We start from the raw sequence: 19,880 nt of genomic DNA, 5'->3' as shown, positions 1-19,880 counted from the left end.
GGCATGGAAACTCGCTGATCAGATTGGGAGAAATCCAATGGCTTCTTCCTTTTGAGCATGCTCCCACGTGTTAATTCTATTGCAGTTGCTCAATGCCTGGGGCAGCCCTTGTACCACTCAGCGTACCTGATGTGCTCAGATTTTTACAGCTGGAATGGTCTTTTCTCCAAAAACCAGAGTTGTCTCTGTGGGATAAAGGAGACCGGGTCCGTTCTTTGAGTGGCTGCTCACGTCCATCCCATCTTGGATGAGTATGCTAGGTTCTGCAGTCAGCCATGAACTCTTACTTGCCTCCGTGGGTGCCGCTTGTCATCACCTAGTATGGAGCGGACCTGAGCAAGCACTCGAAGAAGAAAAGATAGTGATGTTTTGGTCACCAGTGGCCTTCAGGATGTGTCGCTCATGTCTATTCCCACCGTCGGTGTTTCCAGCCAGAAGAAACTGAGAGTGGGGGGAGTGTGCAACACCCCAATGCTGCACCACTCCAGGGTCACCAGAGCTGCTCCCCTACAGATGCTGCCGGGGGAAAAACTCTGACACTGATGCCTGTGGGGAGCCACCACCCCTAAAGCGGAATGGACATGAGCAACGCATCTTTGGCCTTTTCAAACAGTAATTTGGGGCTCTTGAAAATAACTTGCAGGGGAGTGCGAATGTCCCTTAGCCCTGGTAGTGCCAAGCCTGGATGGAGGAGCGTGGAACGTGATGCAGGGTTCGCTCGCTTTCTTAGTGAAATGTTTGGTCCCATTCAGGCTTTCCAAGAAGTTCCTATTAGTCTTCAGAGAGTTGTTACTTGGGAATCGATTTTCCAGGCCTTTGATCTGTCCCTACTGTAATTATCCTCTCAGCTTGTGTGTGTATGTTTTTAATTACTGTATGATTCCAGGCATATCCTCCGCCTTCCATATGGCAGACTTGTGCATCCAGAGGGGGGAAAAGCAGAGCAATTCCTGACACCTTTTTATTAGAGGATCTCAAAGCACATTGCAGATCTGTCATTAAAGCTCTCCACACTGCCCAGGTGGTAGATGAATGGTGTTCCCATTTTAATTGGTGGGGAAATTGAGGCAGAGAGGTTGAGTTTCTTGCCTAAGGTTGCAGAAGCTAAAGTGTCCTTGCTGGCTCTTCTGGTTAAACGAGTTCAGAGCCAGGGCAGCAGGTAGGGGAGCTGGTAGGGGGGAGGGCTGAGACATGCCTGCATGATAAAGAACTGACTGGACACATTCCAGAGTGGATGGCTGCAGGGAGGGGAGTTCCTGTTGGAAGGCAGGGCAGAGGCTGTCCCTTAAAGTGGGGGCACAGCTTGGTACAGTGGGAGAGGGGGGGAAGCAGGTTCAGGAGATGGAGGAAGTTGCTCATTCTCCGTCTCATGCACCTACTGGTGCTAGCGGAGACAGGTTCCAGCTTCCAAGTGCAGTGACTTCTCCTTGGATTTGGTCTTCTGCTGCCTGGCTGTGGGGACATGTACACAGGTAAGCTGTGCACATCCACTGCTCCAGCACAAGAGCCTTCTGCTCTGCTCACTGGCAACTACTTGTTAGGCCGCAGGGGCCTTACTGCCCTCTGGGAGTTCAGGCCCTCGTTCCAGGATGGCTCAGTCATAGGCTGCCAGCAGGGTTTGAACTTCGGTCCTTTGGCAGGAAAACCAGGCTGGTTCTTGAGCTAAGGGAGCAACTTCTGGGCAGGCGATGAGCAGTAACTCTGATGTTCTCTCTTCTTCCCTTCCCCCAATGTGCTCTCCACATGCTCAGTTGGAGCAGTTAGGCACGGTGTGTACTTCCAGCATAGCATCCTTAATGCCTGCTTGCTTGTTTTTGAGTGCTCCTGCTTTCCCTCCATGGGTAATCAAGAGCATTTGCCTTGAAACAGAGAGAAGAAACCATTCCATTCCTCTGCCCATCTCTGCCTTTGTGGTAAGCGCATATACCTTCCACGCACCAGCCTGGGGCTTAGATCAGGCTAAGGTGTGACATGTACAGGGAGACTTGTTAAAATATAGCAGCATATCACAGTAAGTCCTGCATTGTTACAAGTATTATGGCTGCTGCAGCAGCTCGGAATGGCCGCAGTGCTAGAAACTGCAATTAATCTGTATGCTGTAAAATCTGCCTCTTTTCCTGAGAGCCCAGATCCCAGAACCCTGCCTTAATGAGGAGATGCAAGCTTTGCTTTGTTTGGGAAATGCTTTATCTTATCCTATTCAGACTCTGCCAGGAAGTACCTATTGGTCTTTCAGAGAGTTGTTACTTATGTATTTATTTTCCAGGCTTTTGTCTGTCTTTAATGTGATTATCCTCTGTTTGTTCAATTGTATTTTATTTTATTTTAGTATGATCCTAATGTCTCCCATATGGCCAACTTGTGCATTCAGATAGAAACAACATATTTTATTTCCAGAGCACCTTTTTCTTACAGGATCTCAAAGCACTTTTTAATTCTGTAACTAAATCTCTCAGCACTCTCCAGCGGGCAGATGAATGGTGCTCCCATTTTAATTTGTTGGGGAACTGAGGAACAGCTTCGGAGTTGCTGTCCCAAATCTGCAGGGAGGCAATGGCAGAGCCAGGAATAGACCCAGGGGAATTTGCTCTCTTGTAAGCATTAGATGCTGCAGCCCCAAAAGAAGGACTCCAGCTTCTAATCACCTGATCACTAGAAATTTAATTTTTGTATCAAATTCTCTGACAGCATGGTGGAGTTCTCATTTTTTTTAAATCAAAGGCAGGGGAATATTTTGGAATCTAAAGGACCTTCAACTAGCAAAACATATAGATGGTATGAGCTTTTGTGGGCACAGCCCACTTCCTTGAAAGCTCATGATACTATCTCTATGTTTTGTTAGTCTATAAAGTGCTACCCGACCAGTTTTAGTCTGTACAGGATGAACAAACAAACTCAGCTACCCCCTGAAGCTTCTAAATTTTAACAATAGCAATATGGGTTGAATTTTAAGCTTACGATAAATGATGCTGGCAGTACAACAAGTATGACATTGCTGATGGTTGGCAGCAGACTTAATTCTTTGTTTCTTTCTCCTTTGCATACACTGCAATGTCCTGTCTCTTCCTTGCTCCTGGTAATTTGCAACTACCCGGAGCTGAATTGCTGAATGAACAATGCTTGCTTTCAGTGATTAGGAAAAACTCTAGAGGGACTTTTGGGTTAAATTTATCTCCATATCTCAGGGCTCATTTCTGCAAATCCTTATTCATGTGGGCCCCGATTTAGCAATGCACTTAAACTTAAAATGTAAGCTTCTGCTTAGAGTCCCTGGAATGTGATAAATGCTTAAGTGCTGGTTTGAATGAGAGCCATTGGTAATTGCTCTGATTAGCTGCAGGAGGGAATGCTCATGTATATGAGTAAGAGTTTCCTTAGTTTTTTAACTTGTTGAACAATCCCTCTGTTTTACCCCAGTTCAGACAACTAGAAATGTATCTCTGAATCTTCCTAAGTCCCTGCAAAGGCTCTGCAGTTAAGAAGTATTCCTCTGCAGCGCTTGCAACAGAAACTTTGCAGGACCATGCTTGTGTGAGAACTCCAATGTGAAACTGACTTAAAGCATATAAGGGGAAGCTAGCTGAAGGGAAGCCAACCAGCCTGCTTGTCACGTTCATGCAGCAAGTAAGTGACAAAACCAGAGCTAGAAATTCTTTTGGTTTTCACACTCTTCCAGGGGGTAGTAATAAATCTTTTGCAGTGATTTTAAACCTAGAGTGATTATGGAAAAGAGAAATAAAAAGGATTAATGATCTAACAGTTGCCATAGGGGACTTGGAAACAGGATTCTTGTTTGTACGCCTTGCTTTGCAACAGAGTGTATTACTACTTATTATTGTAGTGTGTAAGAGCCCGATTATAGACTAGGCACCGTGTTTCTCAACCTTTATTTATAAAGTACCCCCTTTTAAAAAAAAAGTACCTACAGTTTTCAGACACACAATTTTTTTCTACCATTGCAACACATTTGTTTAAACAAATGTTTGGGTGTGAAGTACAAAAAATAATAAAATGCTGTAAAATTTAAAACAAAAATTCAGTTTTCTCCAAATTTCAGTTGTGTTGACGAAGCCCCCAGACTTCTCTCGAGTATCCCAAGGGTACTTGCACCACTGGTTGAGAAACACTGGGCTAGGACACTATTATGCTGGGTACTGTACAAACACAAAACAAAAAAATAGGCCTTTTTTTCAAGGATCTTTCAGTCTAAGGCCCTGTGTGACCTTGGGCAAGTTCCTTGATACAGTTTTCCCATCTGTAAATACAAAGAACTACTCCAGAGGGGTGTTGAGCTGTAACTGTCTGTTAGGAGTTTGGGGTTTTGCGTGGGAGCCCTTAAACACGTCTCCCTGCTACGGGTCTGTTGCACCCAGCAGCCTGTTGTTCTGGTTTCTATTTGTAAGGGGCTGGTGGCGTGGGAGGGATGGTTTGTGTTGTCTGATGCTGCACATGGCGTCCCCCTGGGTGGTCTGTGTGGTGCTGAGCTGTGCTCTGAGCTGTTGAAAACTCAAACACAGGGTCCAGTAAACATTGTTTGACTCCAGTAGCTTTTGTTATTGCCTGGATGTCGCCTGTGCAAAGACTCCTGGTGAGAAGCCACTAGCAGAGGCTGAGCTGTGCTGCCTCTGCTGGCTTTTTGACAGGGGCCCGTGGCATCTGTAATTGTCCACCCACGAATGGCCGATGCCAGCATCCTCTCGCTCCCAGTGGAGCAGGACTCTTGGGGCAGTGAGGGATCTTTCTTAGGGTGGGTTTTGCCACCTCTTTTGCTAAGTCTTTGCTCTCCGAAGGTGAGTGTGTCTGTGCTGCTGGTTTGTTTGTAGGACCACACGTGGCTTTGGCTGTGCTCGCAGCTTGTTGGGTTCGGGGCATGTGTGAGGTGGCTGGGGGCACTTGTGTTGCCGTTCATACGTCCCTCGTTAGGGCTGATTCTAGAATAGATCGGGAAGGGTTTTTGTGCATCTTGGAGGATATGCAGATCTCCACACAGACACCTGGGAAAACAAGAGGTCATCCTTCCTAGTAACGTCTGCCTGCTCCTTGCAGGTGTGCAGGCTCCTCAGGAGTGCTGCTCTCATGCTGGGATGCATCAGAGGCTGGTGAGACCTCGAGAGGGCATCTGATCTCCCCGCCCAGTGTCCTTGGGACACTTCCGCGGGCGTTATCCGTGGTAGCGCCCAGAGAGGGATGTCAGCTCTTCGACATGGCCCTTCCACTGACACAGGCTGGGGGAGAGGCCGTCCCAGAGCAGGCATGGAACTTACACCGCCTGACTGCCGGTCCAGTGTCCCCTCCGCTGCCAAGTCAAGCCAGGACCACGTGGTGGCAAGGCTAGTCTCTTAGCGGGAGAGATGCTGTGCTAGGCAGCACAGCTCGTGGGAGGGCAGCCCTCCATGACGCATACCCCTCACCGCTGCCTCTTGCACCCCTTGGGTACAGTGCAGAGCTGTGATAGAGCCCTTTGCGCAGGAGCAGGTGCTGGAAACATTTACTTAGGGCCCCCGCCACCAGCTGGTCCAGGTGTTAGTTCTCCTCACTGGGAGTGAGCGCGATGGTTCGGGTGGGAAAGCCCTGTGGGCGGTGGAGGGCCAGAGGCGTTCTCCAAAGCGGCCCACACTAAGCTAACAGCCATCCGTGCTGCACTGAGGCTCCCAGCCTGCCCTCCAGGCAGCAGCCTTCCCCAGCTGGCATGGTGGGGGGAGCCGACGGCATTGGTCTCCGGCACCCTGCTCGCTGCTGTGCTCTGGTCGGGCACCGTGCCGCCCAAGTAGTGTCCTGCGTGCTCCCTGCCTCTGGCCTGGCGCGAGGTACCGCTGAGCTGCAGCAGTCCTCAGCCCTCAGGCCAGCCCGGCCGCTTTTGGTGCCTTGTGCAGGGAGGGAACCGGCTGGACCTGTGTGATCTCCCCTGGCGACGTGGCCTGCTTGGGCCGTGTGGGTAGTCGGACCTGGGGACAGGAACCGGCATTGGGGAGGCCGGGGGAGGTGTGCAGGCCAGCAGAGAAGCCAGGGGCTGAGTGGTGGTGTGAGAGCTTCCAGGGATGGTGTACAGCAGGAGCGCCCGCCTCCGGACCACATCCCTGTGCGCTGTTCTATCCCGGTTCTGGGGCAGGTGGGTGCTGACACCCTGGGCTCTGTCCCCACTGAGTCAGCACTTAGCTTCCCCCGTCGGTCGGCTTGTCTACCTCCCTGGCACAGTGCTGCTCCATGCCTGCTTGTGCAGGGTGGCCCAGGGAGGAAGGGGCGCAGGTGGCTGCTGTTCTTCGTGCTTGCAGTGGGTGGGCACGGAGGGGGAGTGATGCCCGCTTCCCACTGCCCTACCTCTCGGGCTGAACCCCGCTGGCAGATGGGGAGTGCTCCAACGGGGAGTGGGGAGTCTCTGCTACGAGGGCCATTGGGGGCTGGCTGGGGGGTGTCGTCGATGTGGGCGTTTGCCTGCAGCAAGGGGGACACTAGATGAGTGGTAGACTCCTGCTGGTGCCAGCCAGAGGAAGGAACCCGCGTCCCTTCCCTGAGGGGAGAGACCTTCAATAACGCTCCATTTACACAGCCAACTCCTGTCCCTGTGCGAGCAGGAGCCTTTCCGCCGCGTCCTGCCCCCTTCCCTCGGCAAATGAGCAAGTGCCCTGTCTGTCTCGGCTGCTTGTTTGTCTAATCCGGGCATCCGTGGGCCAGGGAGGTTCCTGAGGGAATCCCTCTGCCTGCGGCACTCCCATTTCCCTTCCTTCCTGGCTCTGCTTTCCCCCGTCTGCGCCTCTGAGCTTCCAGGGATGGCGTCTTGGACGCTCCCCCTTCTGCAGGAACCTATGTTGCTGAGCCATGGGGCAGAGTTTCTGTTCCCCTTTGGGGACGGCTGGCCCTTCCCAAGCAGGCAGCTGACCAGAGCTAGGCTGGGGTACTTCCAGTGGTACTGCAGACGTGCCTGACGGCCCAGTGGTATTGCAGACGTGCCTGACGGCCCTGCTCAGAGTGGCCTCCCTCTGCGCTCGGTGAGGAACAAAAGGGCTGGTAAGGTGGCTCTGGTAGGCGGGGAAAGGGTAGGAGGGGCAGGCACCCAGTGGGAACAGGCCTGCTGAGCCAGCTGTGCTAGCGGGGGGGGGGGGGTAGTGGTGTGCGTTCAGGGGTCGTGAGCAGGTGGCCCGTCGCTCACTGCCAAGCTCTCGTCCTCTTTCTCCGAGCCCTTACCCCCCTGTCCGGGAGTCTTGGTGTCTCTGGCCAAAGCATGAGGCTGCATCCCTCTCCTCCCTCCCTGCTGTGAGCCAGAGACCGCCAGGTGTGCTGGCTCTGGCTCGCCAGTCTGTCCTTCCGTGGGATTCCCAGCGAGGCCTCAGAAATGCACTGGGGCGCTGCACTGAGCAGGCTACTGGCTTCAAACCCGCGGCTCTTCCTGTTCCAGCTGTTCCCAGCTTCTCCTGCTCCGGGCTGTGTAACAGTGGAGTCCGCCTGAATCCTTCCCTGCTGGAGAGTGGAGCAGAGCGGCCCGCCCTCCATGTGGCTCACTTAACCCCTTGCTGGTGGGACCTTAAACTTTTGGAAGAGGGGTAGGTAGAGCAGCAGGGACCCAGCTGGGGGTAGCCTGGCCGCCTGTCCAGGTTTTCCCAGGATCCACCCTTTTGCGAAGGAGCTGTCCCGGGGAGGCAGTGCGGCTGCTCAGGGCAGGGCTCAGCGCGTGTGCTCCAGGACTGGCTGGGGAAGGAGAACACATTGATCATTCCCTGAGTTCCATTGAGCTGCTCAGAGGAGGCATCGCCTGGTTGAATGCAGCCGCTGGTGCTAATTGGCATATGCGAGAAGGGATTTGGAGTGACCGATGGGGCAGTGACCTGGAAGGGCGGCCGGAATGGAAAGACGATGACCGGAGAAGGGACTGTCTGCTCTGTGGATGGGCTGTCTGATGAGCAGTGGTTCCAAGTGAAGGACGGGTGAGGAGGATTTTCTCCTTGTGCGGCGGGGATCGGTGCATGAGATGAATGCTCTGCTCTTAAGGAAAACACGGCAGTGCAATAAATATTCAGGAGCCTCCTATTTCATACAGAACTCCATGACTTTGCAGCCTGCCTCTCTCTGTCTATCCAAAACACAGGCAGGGATTTTCCTTTCCCAGTCTGGCTCCTTCCCTTTGCAGCCCTGCTTCCCCCCGGCTGTGTCAAGCCAGGGGAGTATTCCCCCGGGGAGGGAGCAGAGTTGGACGGCTATAAGCTAGCTCTGCTGGGAGTTAGGGCTATCGTGAGCACCGCTGAGCAGTCTGCGTGGCGCTGCCACCCTTCGGCAGCCTGGCGTGGGCTATCTGGTGGCCATTCCTGGAGTGGCACGCCGGCATTCTGCACAGCAGTTTAGGAGAGGAGCTCTTAGATCTCAAGGAAATCTCTTCAGATCCAAGTGAGACACAAGGCTGTTTAATGCACAAGATCTCAGCTGTGACATCAGTGTTTCTTAAACCGTGTTCTGCGGCACACCGGTGAGCCGCGGAGAACAGAATTCAAAATGGCCGCCGTTAAAGGGGCAAGCAACCTATTTTTTTCCCAATAACTTTCCCCCAACTCTTTTCCCCCACTGAACTTAATTTAAGTTCCTTGTTCTTAAAAAGTTTAAGAAACACTGCTGTAAAATTGTGGTTGGTGGCTTTGCCGTGGTCACCACCAAGTTCTAATCCATCCCTCTCATCATGAAGAGAACTCACAGCTTTCAGTTCCCCAAACTCCCTTTCTAGCCTGTCATCTAAACTGGGACAGCGGCCAGCCAAGCGAACGTACTATGCTCTGCCCAGCTGAGGCAGGCTTCTGGATGTCTCCCAGCGCGGCTGGTGGGTGAAGTTATTCCTTGCTTTGTACACATTGTTCTGAAATGAGCTAGTTCTTATTGTTTTATGGCTGCATTTAGGGCATTGATTGGTCCATTAATAACCCTTTCCTGCTCTTCTGGTAAACTACTAGGCTGCTGATGAAATGCTTGCTGGGAGGTTGAAGAGCACAGAAGTCCTTAGGCATTCTTGTGACTCCATTTAGAGGGTGTGTGCGCACGTGCATGGCACCTACGGATGCAAAATCCTGATCAATCAGTTAACCGGTTAAATGTTAGGTTAACCCAGTGTTTAACCGGTTAACTGACTAATCAGGATCCTGCGCGGGGGCCCAGTGGAGTTGGAGCAACCCTCCACCGGCTCCTTCTACCCTGCTGCCTTGGGTGTGGTTTTTCCTATGGGGCGGCGGTGGGCCCACCAGCGTGACTGCAAAATGCCACCAGGATCATGTGCTCAACCAAGCTCTGGAGAGCAGCCATGCCATGAAGCTAAGTGTCTTAGCAGCCCATTGTGCTGGCTTGGGAATGTTTAGCCTTATTAAGGAATCCTGTGATTCCTGGCTTTAAATCACAAGGTTTTGTGTTGGCAGAGACTTCAGTCTAACTGATGTTCACTGTCTAGGAGTGTAACTTGGTCATATTGGGGTTTGGTCTCATCTTGGAGCAGGACCTTGTGTGTTATCTTTTGCAGCAACTGTTGGACTGTGTGTTTTCTGCTGGAGCTGGTCTGCTGAGCCCCCAATAGCTGCCCCACACCTTGCAATGTTGGGCTTGATATTTGTCCTGGAGGGAAAGAGGGGATGTTTGTGTTGGGTTGATGTATGTGGGAGATCACTAGCTGTTCAGGGCCTACAGGAACGGGGCGATCTTGTGGCAGACTCTGCCTAGCTGGGTGGTGAAGTCGCTGTGTAACAGCAAAATGCTCCGTTCCAATGTGACGTGGTTTTACGAGTGGGGAGTGATTCACCTCTGGGCCCCGTGAACAGCGATGGTAGGCTCATCAGCCTGTAGTGAGGTGTATGAAAGGCTGGTGACTCCAGTGGTATTGTGTCCTTGGCTTGATGAACTATCTTCTTGGGAGTTTTCTGCCGGTGTGGGTGTCTCTGGCTGGTTGGCACCAAAGGTCTTCATAGGAATGGGTGGGACGGCGGGGCAGGATTTTGTGCTTTCTTTGTTGCTGGCTTGCCTCAGTCTTGGCATTGCTTAATGGGCTCTGGTTCTCCATCAGTAGTTCTTGCCTATGTGTGGGCAGAAGCTGGGTTCCAAGCCGGAGGTGGAGCCATTCTCTGTCCTCCAGTGCTGAGCAAGCCGGGGAGTTCTGGTAACTCACCTCATGGAGGTGGCAATGGAGAGATGTTTCTGTGCTTTCCTGAGGCCGAGCAGAATGATTCCGATCCCCCAAGGAGTTTCAGGTGGCCCCAATCGGCTCTGCAGAGGATGAGGTCGTGGGAATGTGCAGGGTAAGGCCGCATCTTGGAGCAACACCAGAAACGTAGTGCGTCCATCAAAATAGTGCGAAAAAGCAGGTTCAAAATCATAGCATCATGGAACCACAGAACACTAGAACTGGAAGGGACCTCGAGAGGTCATCGAGTCCAGTCCCCTGCCCTCACAGCAGGACCAATCACCGCCTAGACCATCCTTGATAGATCTCTATCTAACCTGCTCTTCAGTATCTCCAGTGATGGCGATTCCACAATCTCCCTAGGTAATTTAGTCCAGAGTTTACCCACCCTGACAAATAGGAAGTTTTCCTTAATGTCCAATCTAAACCTCTCTTGCTGCAATTTAAGCCCATTGTGTCTTGTCCAATCCTCAGAGGCCAAGGAAAACAATTCCCCTTCCCCCCTCTTGTGACACCCTTTGAGGTACTTGAAAGCTGCTCTCGTGTCCCCTCTCAGTCTTCTCTTTTCCAAACTAAACAAGCCCAATTCTTTCAGTCTTCCCTCATGGCTCATGTTTTCTAGACCTTTGATCATGTTTATTGCTCTTCTCTGGACCTTCTCTAATTTCTCCACATCTTTCTTGAAATGTGGGGCCCAGAACTGGCCACCATACTGCAAGTGAGGCCTAATCAGCGCAGAGCAGAGCGGAAGAATGACTTCTCGTGTCTTGCTCACAGCGCTCCTGTTCATGTTCTGAAATGTCAAACTATTGCTTGTCCATAGTCAGCGGGCGAAGGGAAATGTCTCCTAATGCATCTAGTGCAGGTTGATTTGCAAGCTCTCCCCAGCAAATGCTCTTGTCAGTGAGGTTGGGGTCCAGTGCTCAGATACCAGCAAGGTGGATATGGGATAAGAACCAGAATGGAACAGAACCGCGGTGGTTGCTTACTCCAGATGCAGTTACCAGCTGCTAGTGACAGATTAAAGGTGCTTGCAGACTGCTTCCATTTCCCTTGCCCTTTAAGATGAAATGTAACATTCCACCCTTGACTCCTGTTCGTTAAGGCTCCAGCGGCACGTTTCATGAGTTGTGGGGGCGCACCCTGAGGGTGAGACAGGCTGGAGTCCCAGCAAACAAGATTGCCCTGGTTGCTCTTTGACCACCTCCTTCCAGAGCTGCCGGATGGGTGTAAATAAAACAAGTTACACTTGTCTCGCTCTCTGCCTCAGTTTCTCTTCCACTGGGAAGGTGAATTAGTGGGAGACTGTGGCTGTACCTCTCAGCGCAGGGGTGATGCTCTCAGAACAGACACCGGGGTCAGAAGGGCCCGCACTAGGAAAAAGGATAATCCAGAGGAGCTTTGTGGCTTGCCGCTGTAATCCAACCAGCCGCAGCGGCATGGCTTTCGGGGTCTGGCCCTGGAGTGTTTTGTTTGAATTTTAGCAGAGCAGGTGAAATTGCCAGCAGGCCGGTGCCCCAAAGGCCGAACCTCCCACGGGTGTGTCATGTTGCTAGTCCGTCCTTTTCCTCGCCTGGCCTCCCAGGGAGTCCTCCACATCCATTCTCCCAAGTGGAAGGAATCCTGCGGGAGTGGAGATTGCAGGCTGCCATGTTTCTTCTCCCCTCCCTGCCCCAGGAACTTCGCTGGGCAGTGGGGTGACCCTGAGCAAGTCTCTCTGCGCCTCAGTTTTCTCCATGCACAGAATAGGGATCAGACCCACCTTCGCCAGCCCGCCTGAGGGAGGGCATCTTCGACGCAGCCTGTTTCTGAATGTGGAAAGTGCCCGTGGCTGAGTAGCAAGACCAGTAGGATTGGCTGTTGGCTACATTTCCCTCAAAGCTGCAAACTATCCCTCTTCATGTTCCTGTTCCAACCAGGCTGATAATTCGCTACAGACTAAGCTGGCCAGGAAGCAAGGCCATGCAAACAGCTGCGTTTCCTAATTAACAGCCTCCTAATGTGTAGTATTATCTTGTTTGTTGTTTGCAACAAAGATTCCCCTGTATTTATGAGGTCTCTCTCTCTCTCTTTTTTTATCAGATTTCTCATAGTAACGAGAACCAATCCAGGGTTCTCCTTGAACTCTTTGTTTCTGATATGTGGGTGTAATAACTTCATGACATCCTGTTGTTGCTAGTCAAGACACGGCCCCAGCATTGTCTGGTCAAAAGGGAAGGAAAGGAAGCTCCAGAAGCAGTAATTTTCTTCTCCTTTTAAGCCATTTTCACCAATTAGGGCTCAAGGAGTCGAAGTCTGGCCCCTCTCTCCCTGGGAGCAGCCGATTCCTCCCAGGATGTGCCTTATTGAGAACACACAGCAGGCTGCCAGCAGGAGGGTGCATTCACAGTGCTGTATTGTGTCCACTGCCTTGCAGATTTCCGGGCTGGTGTGAAATTTACCATCTGCTGCATGAAGCCTAACATCTCCCTAAGCCAGGCCCGGGCATTCTTTTGGCCTGAGGGCTGCAGCGGGGTCTGGAAGTTGTGTTAAGGGCCATGAGTGCTCCTGAAATCGGAGGTGGGATGCGGGAGGGGGTGAGAGCTCTGGGGGAGGAGGGCAGAGTGTGGGCTCTGCGGTGGGGCCAGAAATAATGAGTTCAGGATGTGGGAGGGGACTCTGGTTGGGGCCTGGGGTTGGAGTGGGGGGGGGGGGCAGGGATGAAGGGTTTAGGGCTGGGGCCAAGAGGTTCTGTGGACAGGAGGGGGTAAGGGCTGGAGCAGGGGGTTGGGGCGTGGAGGAGAGCGGGGTGCAGGTTCTGGGGTGCGCTTCCTTCCCTAAGCAGCTCCTGGAAGCAGCAGCATGTTCACCTTTCAGCTGGCTCCTCCCTGGAGGAGCAACCAGGCAGCTCTATGCGCTTCCTCCTCTCCCCAGCATCTGCAGGCACCGTCCTCCCATTGACCACCATTTCCAGCCAATGGGAACTGCCGGGGTGGTGCTGCCCTTACATGGAGAAGCCGAAGGGGCTCACACAGAGCAGGACAAGCCCCCAAACTGCTCCCCAGCACAGGGGGCTGAGGGCCAGATGAAAACAGCTGATGGGCTGGGGGCAGCAGGTGGGCCCTAAACAATGTGAAAGTCAAACTGTCTGCCCTGCGCTGCGCCAGTACATGGAATCCAGCGGCCGGACTCTCACCTGATGTAAGTCGGTGGGGTTCCATTGGCTTCGCCTGCCGGGGGACCTTTGCCCACGCAAGGGGAATCAGGAACCAGGCTCGGTCTGATGGAGGGAAGGGACTGTGATGGTCTAGCAGGCAAGGGTGGGGCGCCTTCCAGCTTGGATGATTGTTTCAGTGGTCGCAGCATGCCAGCCTTGGGCATGTCCTTTTTCATGCTCTGCGGGAATATGAAATGCAGGCGTATAAAGCTGCTGAAACTGCAGCAGGGCAGAAAAATGAACCCAGATGAACAAAGGCAGAAGGTGTGTGTTGTGTCCTCTCTTCGTGTGTCTGTTTCCATGCAACTTCAAGCACTTCAGGCCACAGAAAGATCCATCAGTTCTGTTACAGCAGAGGTGGGCAGTAATGGTTAATGGGGGCGGCACTTCAAGATTTTGGTAAGTGGTCAAGGGCCACACTCTTCTATGGAGACGATGCAGGATCTGGGCTGGAGGTTGGGAGCAGAAGGGAAGTGGGGGTAGGGGACTGAGGTAAGGGATTGGGGTGCAGGATCTGGGGTATGGGTGCAGGAGAGGATTCTGACTTGAGGGAGGAGAGTAGGAAGGGGTTCAGGGTCTTGGAGGAAGTTGTGACTTGGGGCAGGGTGTGTGTGTGTGCGTGTGTTCGTGCGTAGAGGGTTTGGGTGGTGACCTGGAGCAGGGTGTTGGGGTTCGGGCGGGGTGCTAGAGGCCGGCTCTGAGTGGGAGGCACATACCTAGGTGGCTCCTGGCCAGCAGCCCAGCAGCATCCTCGGAGCCTGCTCAAAGCAGCCAGCTGCTCTGCATGGCTCTCTGCTCCGCACGTTTGGGGGGAGGCTTCACGCACTGCCCTTGCCCCCAGCACAGTCTCACAGTTCCCATTGGCCAGTAGAGTGGCCGCTTTGAGTGGCTTGGGGGTGCTCCCTGCCTGAGGGTCCCAGTGGGGCGGGCTGTGGGCTGGATTCAAAGGCTTGTTGGGCCCACCTCTGTATTACAGTATCACCAGCACCACCGTGTGGTCAGTGTAGTTTGTCCCACAGCTTAGCGACGCATGGACTTGGATTCCTGTGCCGTGATTGTACAGAAATATTTCAGAGTTGGGGCAAAGGAAGGGCCTGTCTACACTTGGAGCCGAGCTACAATTCCCAGCTCCCAGCATGAACAGATCTAAAGAGCCCAATAGCCATTACATAATTACGAGATGGTTCCGTGTTAGGGAGGCTGAGATTTGGAAGAGGCCTGGGACGTGATTCTCATTCACAATGAGGCCCATTTCCATTTTGCTGGCAGTGTAAGGTAGCTGTTGCGTGGGTGGGAACAACATGGTAGAGACCTTGCATATGTGAGGAGAGTTCAGGCCGTTCTAGGCGTGTTCAGAAGCGTGTGTCCCATGCTGGGGTGTGCGCATGTTTAGATTTGTCACCCGGGCTGTGGGATGAGAGGTGAGCCAGGCTGGCCCTCAAGGTTGAACGTCCGTAGAAATGATACACCTTGTCCTCAGTTTGCTTTGGTTTGTCCTTGTAAGTAAGACGGCAGCTTACCAAGCCTGGGATCTCCTTTTCTGTAACATCAGCGTCACGTCCACTGACAGTCCGACTGTTCCTGCTTCCCGGCATGGGGACGCTGAGGTGCTGACTGCATTGATTGTATTGAAACTCGCTTGACAAGAACTCCCCCTTCTTCATTATTGGAATGTTCCATAGCACCGAGTCTAACACCTAAAAGGGAGTGGAAATTTTTCGACCTTGTGGTGTGGAATATGCTTGATCACAAACACATTTTGCTGGGTCAGTTTTGGTGCCGACCTATAAAATTTGCCTCCCCTCCCCCCCAAGGGAAAAAACAAAGTCACCAATCTCCCCATCCCAAAGGTGGTCTTCTGTGGCCACTGTCACTTTGGTATGTGCCTGTTGCGCTCTGTACTGTGTGTGATTGTTCCCAACACAATCTGGTGACAGGACGGACTTGTTGCCCAGGTTTGCAGACGAGGAGAACAGATTAAGAACAGTTGGGTACTGAGATCTTCTGAGAATCTGGCCCTAACTGGAGGTGCTGGGCATTAGGAATCTGGCCTTCTGTGGCTCCCCCAAGGTTTCACAAGGGTGTCTGGCTGGGCTCTGAACACGGCCCAGTTCAGAGCCTCAGCCACAGACCCTGTGGCAAGCTCCTCCTTGGGGTGAACAGCATATGGGTACTGCTGGTCCCAGCCCCTCCTGCGGGGTCCAGGTCAGGAGGAGCTTGCTCGTTGGGCACACAATGAGCCAGATTTTGTTTGGGGATCTGTTATGCAAATCCCCTTCCTGCAGGATCAATCTCAGGTCATTCTGAGATGCAGCATCCTCCAGCTAAAGGCAGAGTCCACTTGGAAAGCCATTACCAGAGAGCTGGCCTATTTCCTTCATGATCAGAACAAGTAAGAACATAAGAACGGCCGTACTGGGTCAGACCAAAGGTCCATCTAGCCTGTCTGCCAACAGTGGCCAGCACCAGGTGCCCCAGAGAGGGTGGACCGAAGACAGTGATCAAGCGATTTGTCTCCTGCCTCTGACAAACAGGCCAGGGACACCATGTCTATCCCCTGGCTAATAGCCTTTTATGGACCTAACCTCCATTAAATTTAGCTTCTCTTTAAACTCTGTTAGGGTATGTCTACACTACAAAGTTAATGCGAACTAACAGACGTTAGTTTTAATGAACTTTAATAGGCGCTACACATACAAACCGCTAGTTCGATCTTAATTTGAACTAGAGGAGCGCTTAATTCGAACTAGGTAAACCTCATTCTACGAGGACTAAGCCTAGTTCGAATTAAGTAGTTCGAATTAAGGGCTGTGTGTCCACTTAATTCGAACTAGTGGGAGGCTAGCCCTCTCTAGCTTTCCCTGGTGGCCACTCTGGGTACTACCAGAGAAACTCTTCTGCCCCCCTCCTGGCCCTGGAGCCCTTAAAGGGGCACGGGCTGGCTACGGTGCCCGTGCCAGGTGCAAGCCTGCCAGCACCCAGCCAGCAGACCCTGCACCTGGCACAGCATGAGCCAGCCACCTGCTGGCACCCAGCCTCCGCCTCTTCCCAGGACCAGGCTGGCGGCTCCCAGGAGCCTGCCCGGGGCCGCAAGAGGTGGGCGCCCGCCTGGTCTAGTGCGGAGATCGTGGACCTCATCCACGACGTCCGCACTAGGCACAGGAAAGTGGCCGTCTAGGGCAGGATAGCTGCCAGCCAAGAGCAGGTTTGCATGAAAATCAGGGTGGTCCAGTGAGACCCCCCGACCCTGCGCTTAGAACATAAGAACATAAGAATGGCCGTACTGGGTCAGACCAAAGGTCCATCTAGCCCAGTAGCCTGTCTGCCAACAGTGGCCAACACTAGGTACCCTGGAGGGGATGGACCGAAGACAATGACTAAGCCATTTGTCTCGTGCCATCCATCTCCAGCCTTCCACAAACAGAGGCCAGGGACACCATTTCTACCCCCTGGCTAATACCACTCCATGGACCCAACCTCCATGACTTGATCTAACTTCTCTTTAAACTCTGTTATAGTTCTAGCCTTCACAGCCTCCTGCGGCAAGGAGTTCCACAGGTTGACTATTTGCTTTGTGAAGAAGAACTTTCTTTTATTAGTTTGAAGCCTGCTCCATCCCATTGTGTCCTGTTAGAAACAAACGTCCCCCCACCCACTGGGGGAGCCCCTAATGACTTACTCCGCTCTCTTGTACCTTCCCACTAACCTCCTTGCACCCTCTTGGATGAATGTGTCACTGTCTCTGGTCTCCATCACTGGCTACTTTAAAAGCCAGGTTGGAGGCTTGACGAAAAGCTCTGCTCCAGGAATGACGTGGAGTTGCTTTCTGGCCTGCGCCGGACTGGAGGCGGTGATCACAACGGTCCCAGCTGGCCTTGGCATCTTCGAATCTGTTTAAAAAACCATTTTCAATGTTGAACAGCTGCTGACGCTTGGTCATCTTGTGAAATGGCCTCCCTGGCAGATCCCAGCGCTCCCACCTGCAGGCTGAAACCAAAAGCTCCTTTTGGAGTGCCCCGTGACCAGGTCTCTCCTCTCTTTTCCAGGGTCGGGTGTTTCTGGTTTTCTTCAACTTGCGCAGTGGGGGAGAGAAATCCATTCAAACTTCAGGGCGAATTTCCCCTTCTGCCCTGCAGCAGCTGTACAAGTACAGTTCTTAAGCAGCTGAACAAACATCAGAAATAAAATTACACCCCTCCCTCCGCAAAACCCCCCTCTCCGCTAGCCCAGCCTGGATGCTGTAATGTTACATCCCCGGCCTGCCTGCCAGCTTCTTTCACTGAGGCTGAGCAAGTGGCGCTCTCTTAGGCGTTGCAGACGTCAGTCCCTTCCCACAACCAACTCACCCCTTCAGCCAGGGGCCCGTTGCAGCAGGTACTGTGCTGGCTGGGTGGCTGTTGCCCACAGATCCTTGTTTCAAGAAGCTAATCTGCTTCCTGCAAGGGTGGGAGAGAAATGTCAGTACAGCAGCAGGAGGGCAGATGCCGTTGTGTCCCCTGCCAGGGATAAATGACTGTGGTTCTGCTGCCGGAGCTCCACCTGTGTCGATGCTTCGGGGGTTTGGGTCCGGCTCTGCTAACCAGCAAGAACCAGACTGGAACAACAACCAGGACTTCGCTCCCAGGCTGCCTGGTACAAAGCACTTGGTGTGAAATAGACGACACCCCCCACGCTGGGCACCGCTGGTCAGAATGCAGCTGCTATCCTGAAAGCCGTGGGGTTAGGGCAGTGTGTGGCTAGATGGGCTCTGTTTGAGCTGTCCTGTCCTGGTCAATCTTACCGGGGACCAGAGTTGCAGGAGAGAAACCTTCTTTCCCTGCTGAATGAAGTGACTCTCTCAGTTCTTGTCCTTTCCAGACACTGTTCCACCTCCATTCTGTCTCTAGGTGCCTTTCCTCAGAAGTGCTTGTTTTGGATACTAATCTTCCCCCTGTGTGCTCCATAAAAGTAGCCTCCTGGGATGATCTCTGTGCTCTGCAAGATTTGCTGTACAATAGTCTGTAATGGGGTATACTGTGGGGTGGTACCCAGTGGGGGTTATGCACCCCCTGGCCGGCCAGCCCCCTAAGCAAAGCCTCTGTGATCCTCCGTGCAAGTCTGTGGGATGCTGGCTAGGGATGTTAAATATCGGTTAGCTGAATAGTCGATTAAGTTCATGAATTCTGATCAGTTACTCAACTATTCTATAGTCCCCGCGGGCGGAGCCGCCAGCCAGTGCTCTCCAGTCCTGCTTTGAGAAGCCCTCGCCACTCCGCGCTGATACAGAGGCAGCAGCGTGGGGTGCCAGGCGGGAGCTGGTCCACGCGGGAGACAGTTGAAAACTAGCTCCCCTTGCGGACCGGCTGTCTGTGTGCTGCTGCCTCTGTCCAGTGGGGGATTTGAGTTCCTGGACCTAGTACGAGCCAGAAATGAACCAGGCAGCCTACCTGGCTCCTAATACACTTTAAATGCAGAGCCGCAGCAGGGGTAGGTCCCGGACCTGGCGCAAGCCAGGACTGAGCTGGGCTGCTGGCCAGCCTGCTGAAAAATGTACTGGCAAAGAGGGGAGGGGGATACGCTTATCGGTTAATCAACTACACTATTACATCCCTAGTGCTGGCCCTCTGTGTTACTTTAGCCTGGTTTTTAAGGGGGCACGTACCCTACACAATGTTGCTAATGGCTTTGGTCTCTAGCATTTTGCAGCCAACTGGTCTCTTGTGGCACATGCACGTTTCGGCAGCACTAACACAAGGTATAATCTGGAATGTTCACTTATTTCTGTCTAAAAATATTGGCTTGGTCATTCGTTACAAGAATCTCTTCTGCAGCCTGCCGCAACCAGAAGGGCTTTTTCTCTTGAAAAAGTAAGTGTTTTATTCAAGTGGGGATCTGAAATTAACCAGAATTAATGCAGAGGAAAATATGCCGGCGTGAACCTGCCGTTAGATTTGTGTTGTGTTCTCTGGAGAATGCCTACATGTTTTTCTTGCTAATACGTGGTGTTTTTTTCATTTCCTTTTTCACTTATCCTCCAGAAATGTACGAAACCAAAGGCTTTAGAACAGTGGTTCTCAGCCAGGGGCAAGGATACCCTGGGAGGTAGGATACACAGGTCTTCAGGGGGTGCATCAACTCATTTAGATATTTGCCTAGTTTTACAACTGGCTACATTAAAAACAAAGTCAGTATAAACTAATATTTTATACAATGGCTTGTGCATACTGCTCTATATAGCAGTGGTCCCCAACACGGTGCCCGCGGGGCCATTTGTGTGCGCCCGCCAAGTGCTCAGGGCTGGCCTGGCCCCGGGCACGTGGTGCATTCATCGGGGCCGGAGCTGGCCCCGGGAGCACTGCGAACTGGCCGCCCGCGCTCCCCGCGTGCGGCGCTTTGGGGGGGGCACCGGCCCCGGGCGCGCGGCGCTTGGGGGGGGCGCCGGCCCTGGGCGCGCGGCACTTGGGAGGAGCGCCGGCCCTGGGAGCGCGGCGTTTGCAGGGCGGGGGGCCTGGCCCCGGGCGCGTGGCGCTCCTGGTAGGTCTTATAATGCTCCAGGGAGTTCTC

General features: G+C 52.9%; 1 protein-coding gene across 26 annotated transcripts in view; it reads left to right on the top strand.

The window, feature by feature from the left end:
• The window catches only part of ST3GAL4 (ST3 beta-galactoside alpha-2,3-sialyltransferase 4), a 153,996-nt gene that overhangs the window by 65,534 nt on the left and 68,582 nt on the right, over nt 1-19,880 (top strand). The window contains exons 1-2 of one of the 26 annotated variants that reach the window (XM_025183917.3): nt 1,359-1,472; nt 3,418-3,624. The exons of 14 other annotated variants lie outside the window; for them this stretch is intronic. Coding sequence is in view for 7 of the 12 variants with exons in the window: in XM_014572735.4 (XP_014428221.3) it covers nt 7,756-7,919 (164 nt within the window). In the remaining 5 variants the exon portion in view is untranslated. Of the gene's footprint in view, nt 1-1,009; nt 1,473-2,194; nt 3,625-6,398; nt 7,006-7,142; nt 7,920-19,880 lie in introns of those variants that run through there. 11 more of the 26 variants (XM_089773336.1, XM_006111248.5, XM_006111250.5 and 8 more) reach the window with 11 other exon arrangements.

The sequence above is a fragment of the Pelodiscus sinensis genome, chromosome 25 (assembly GCF_052426305.1).
Source record: "Pelodiscus sinensis isolate ZL-2025 chromosome 25, ASM5242630v1, whole genome shotgun sequence".
NCBI classification, from domain to species: Eukaryota; Metazoa; Chordata; order Testudines; family Trionychidae; genus Pelodiscus; species Pelodiscus sinensis.
This window is presented reverse-complemented; position numbering and strand designations above follow the sequence as displayed.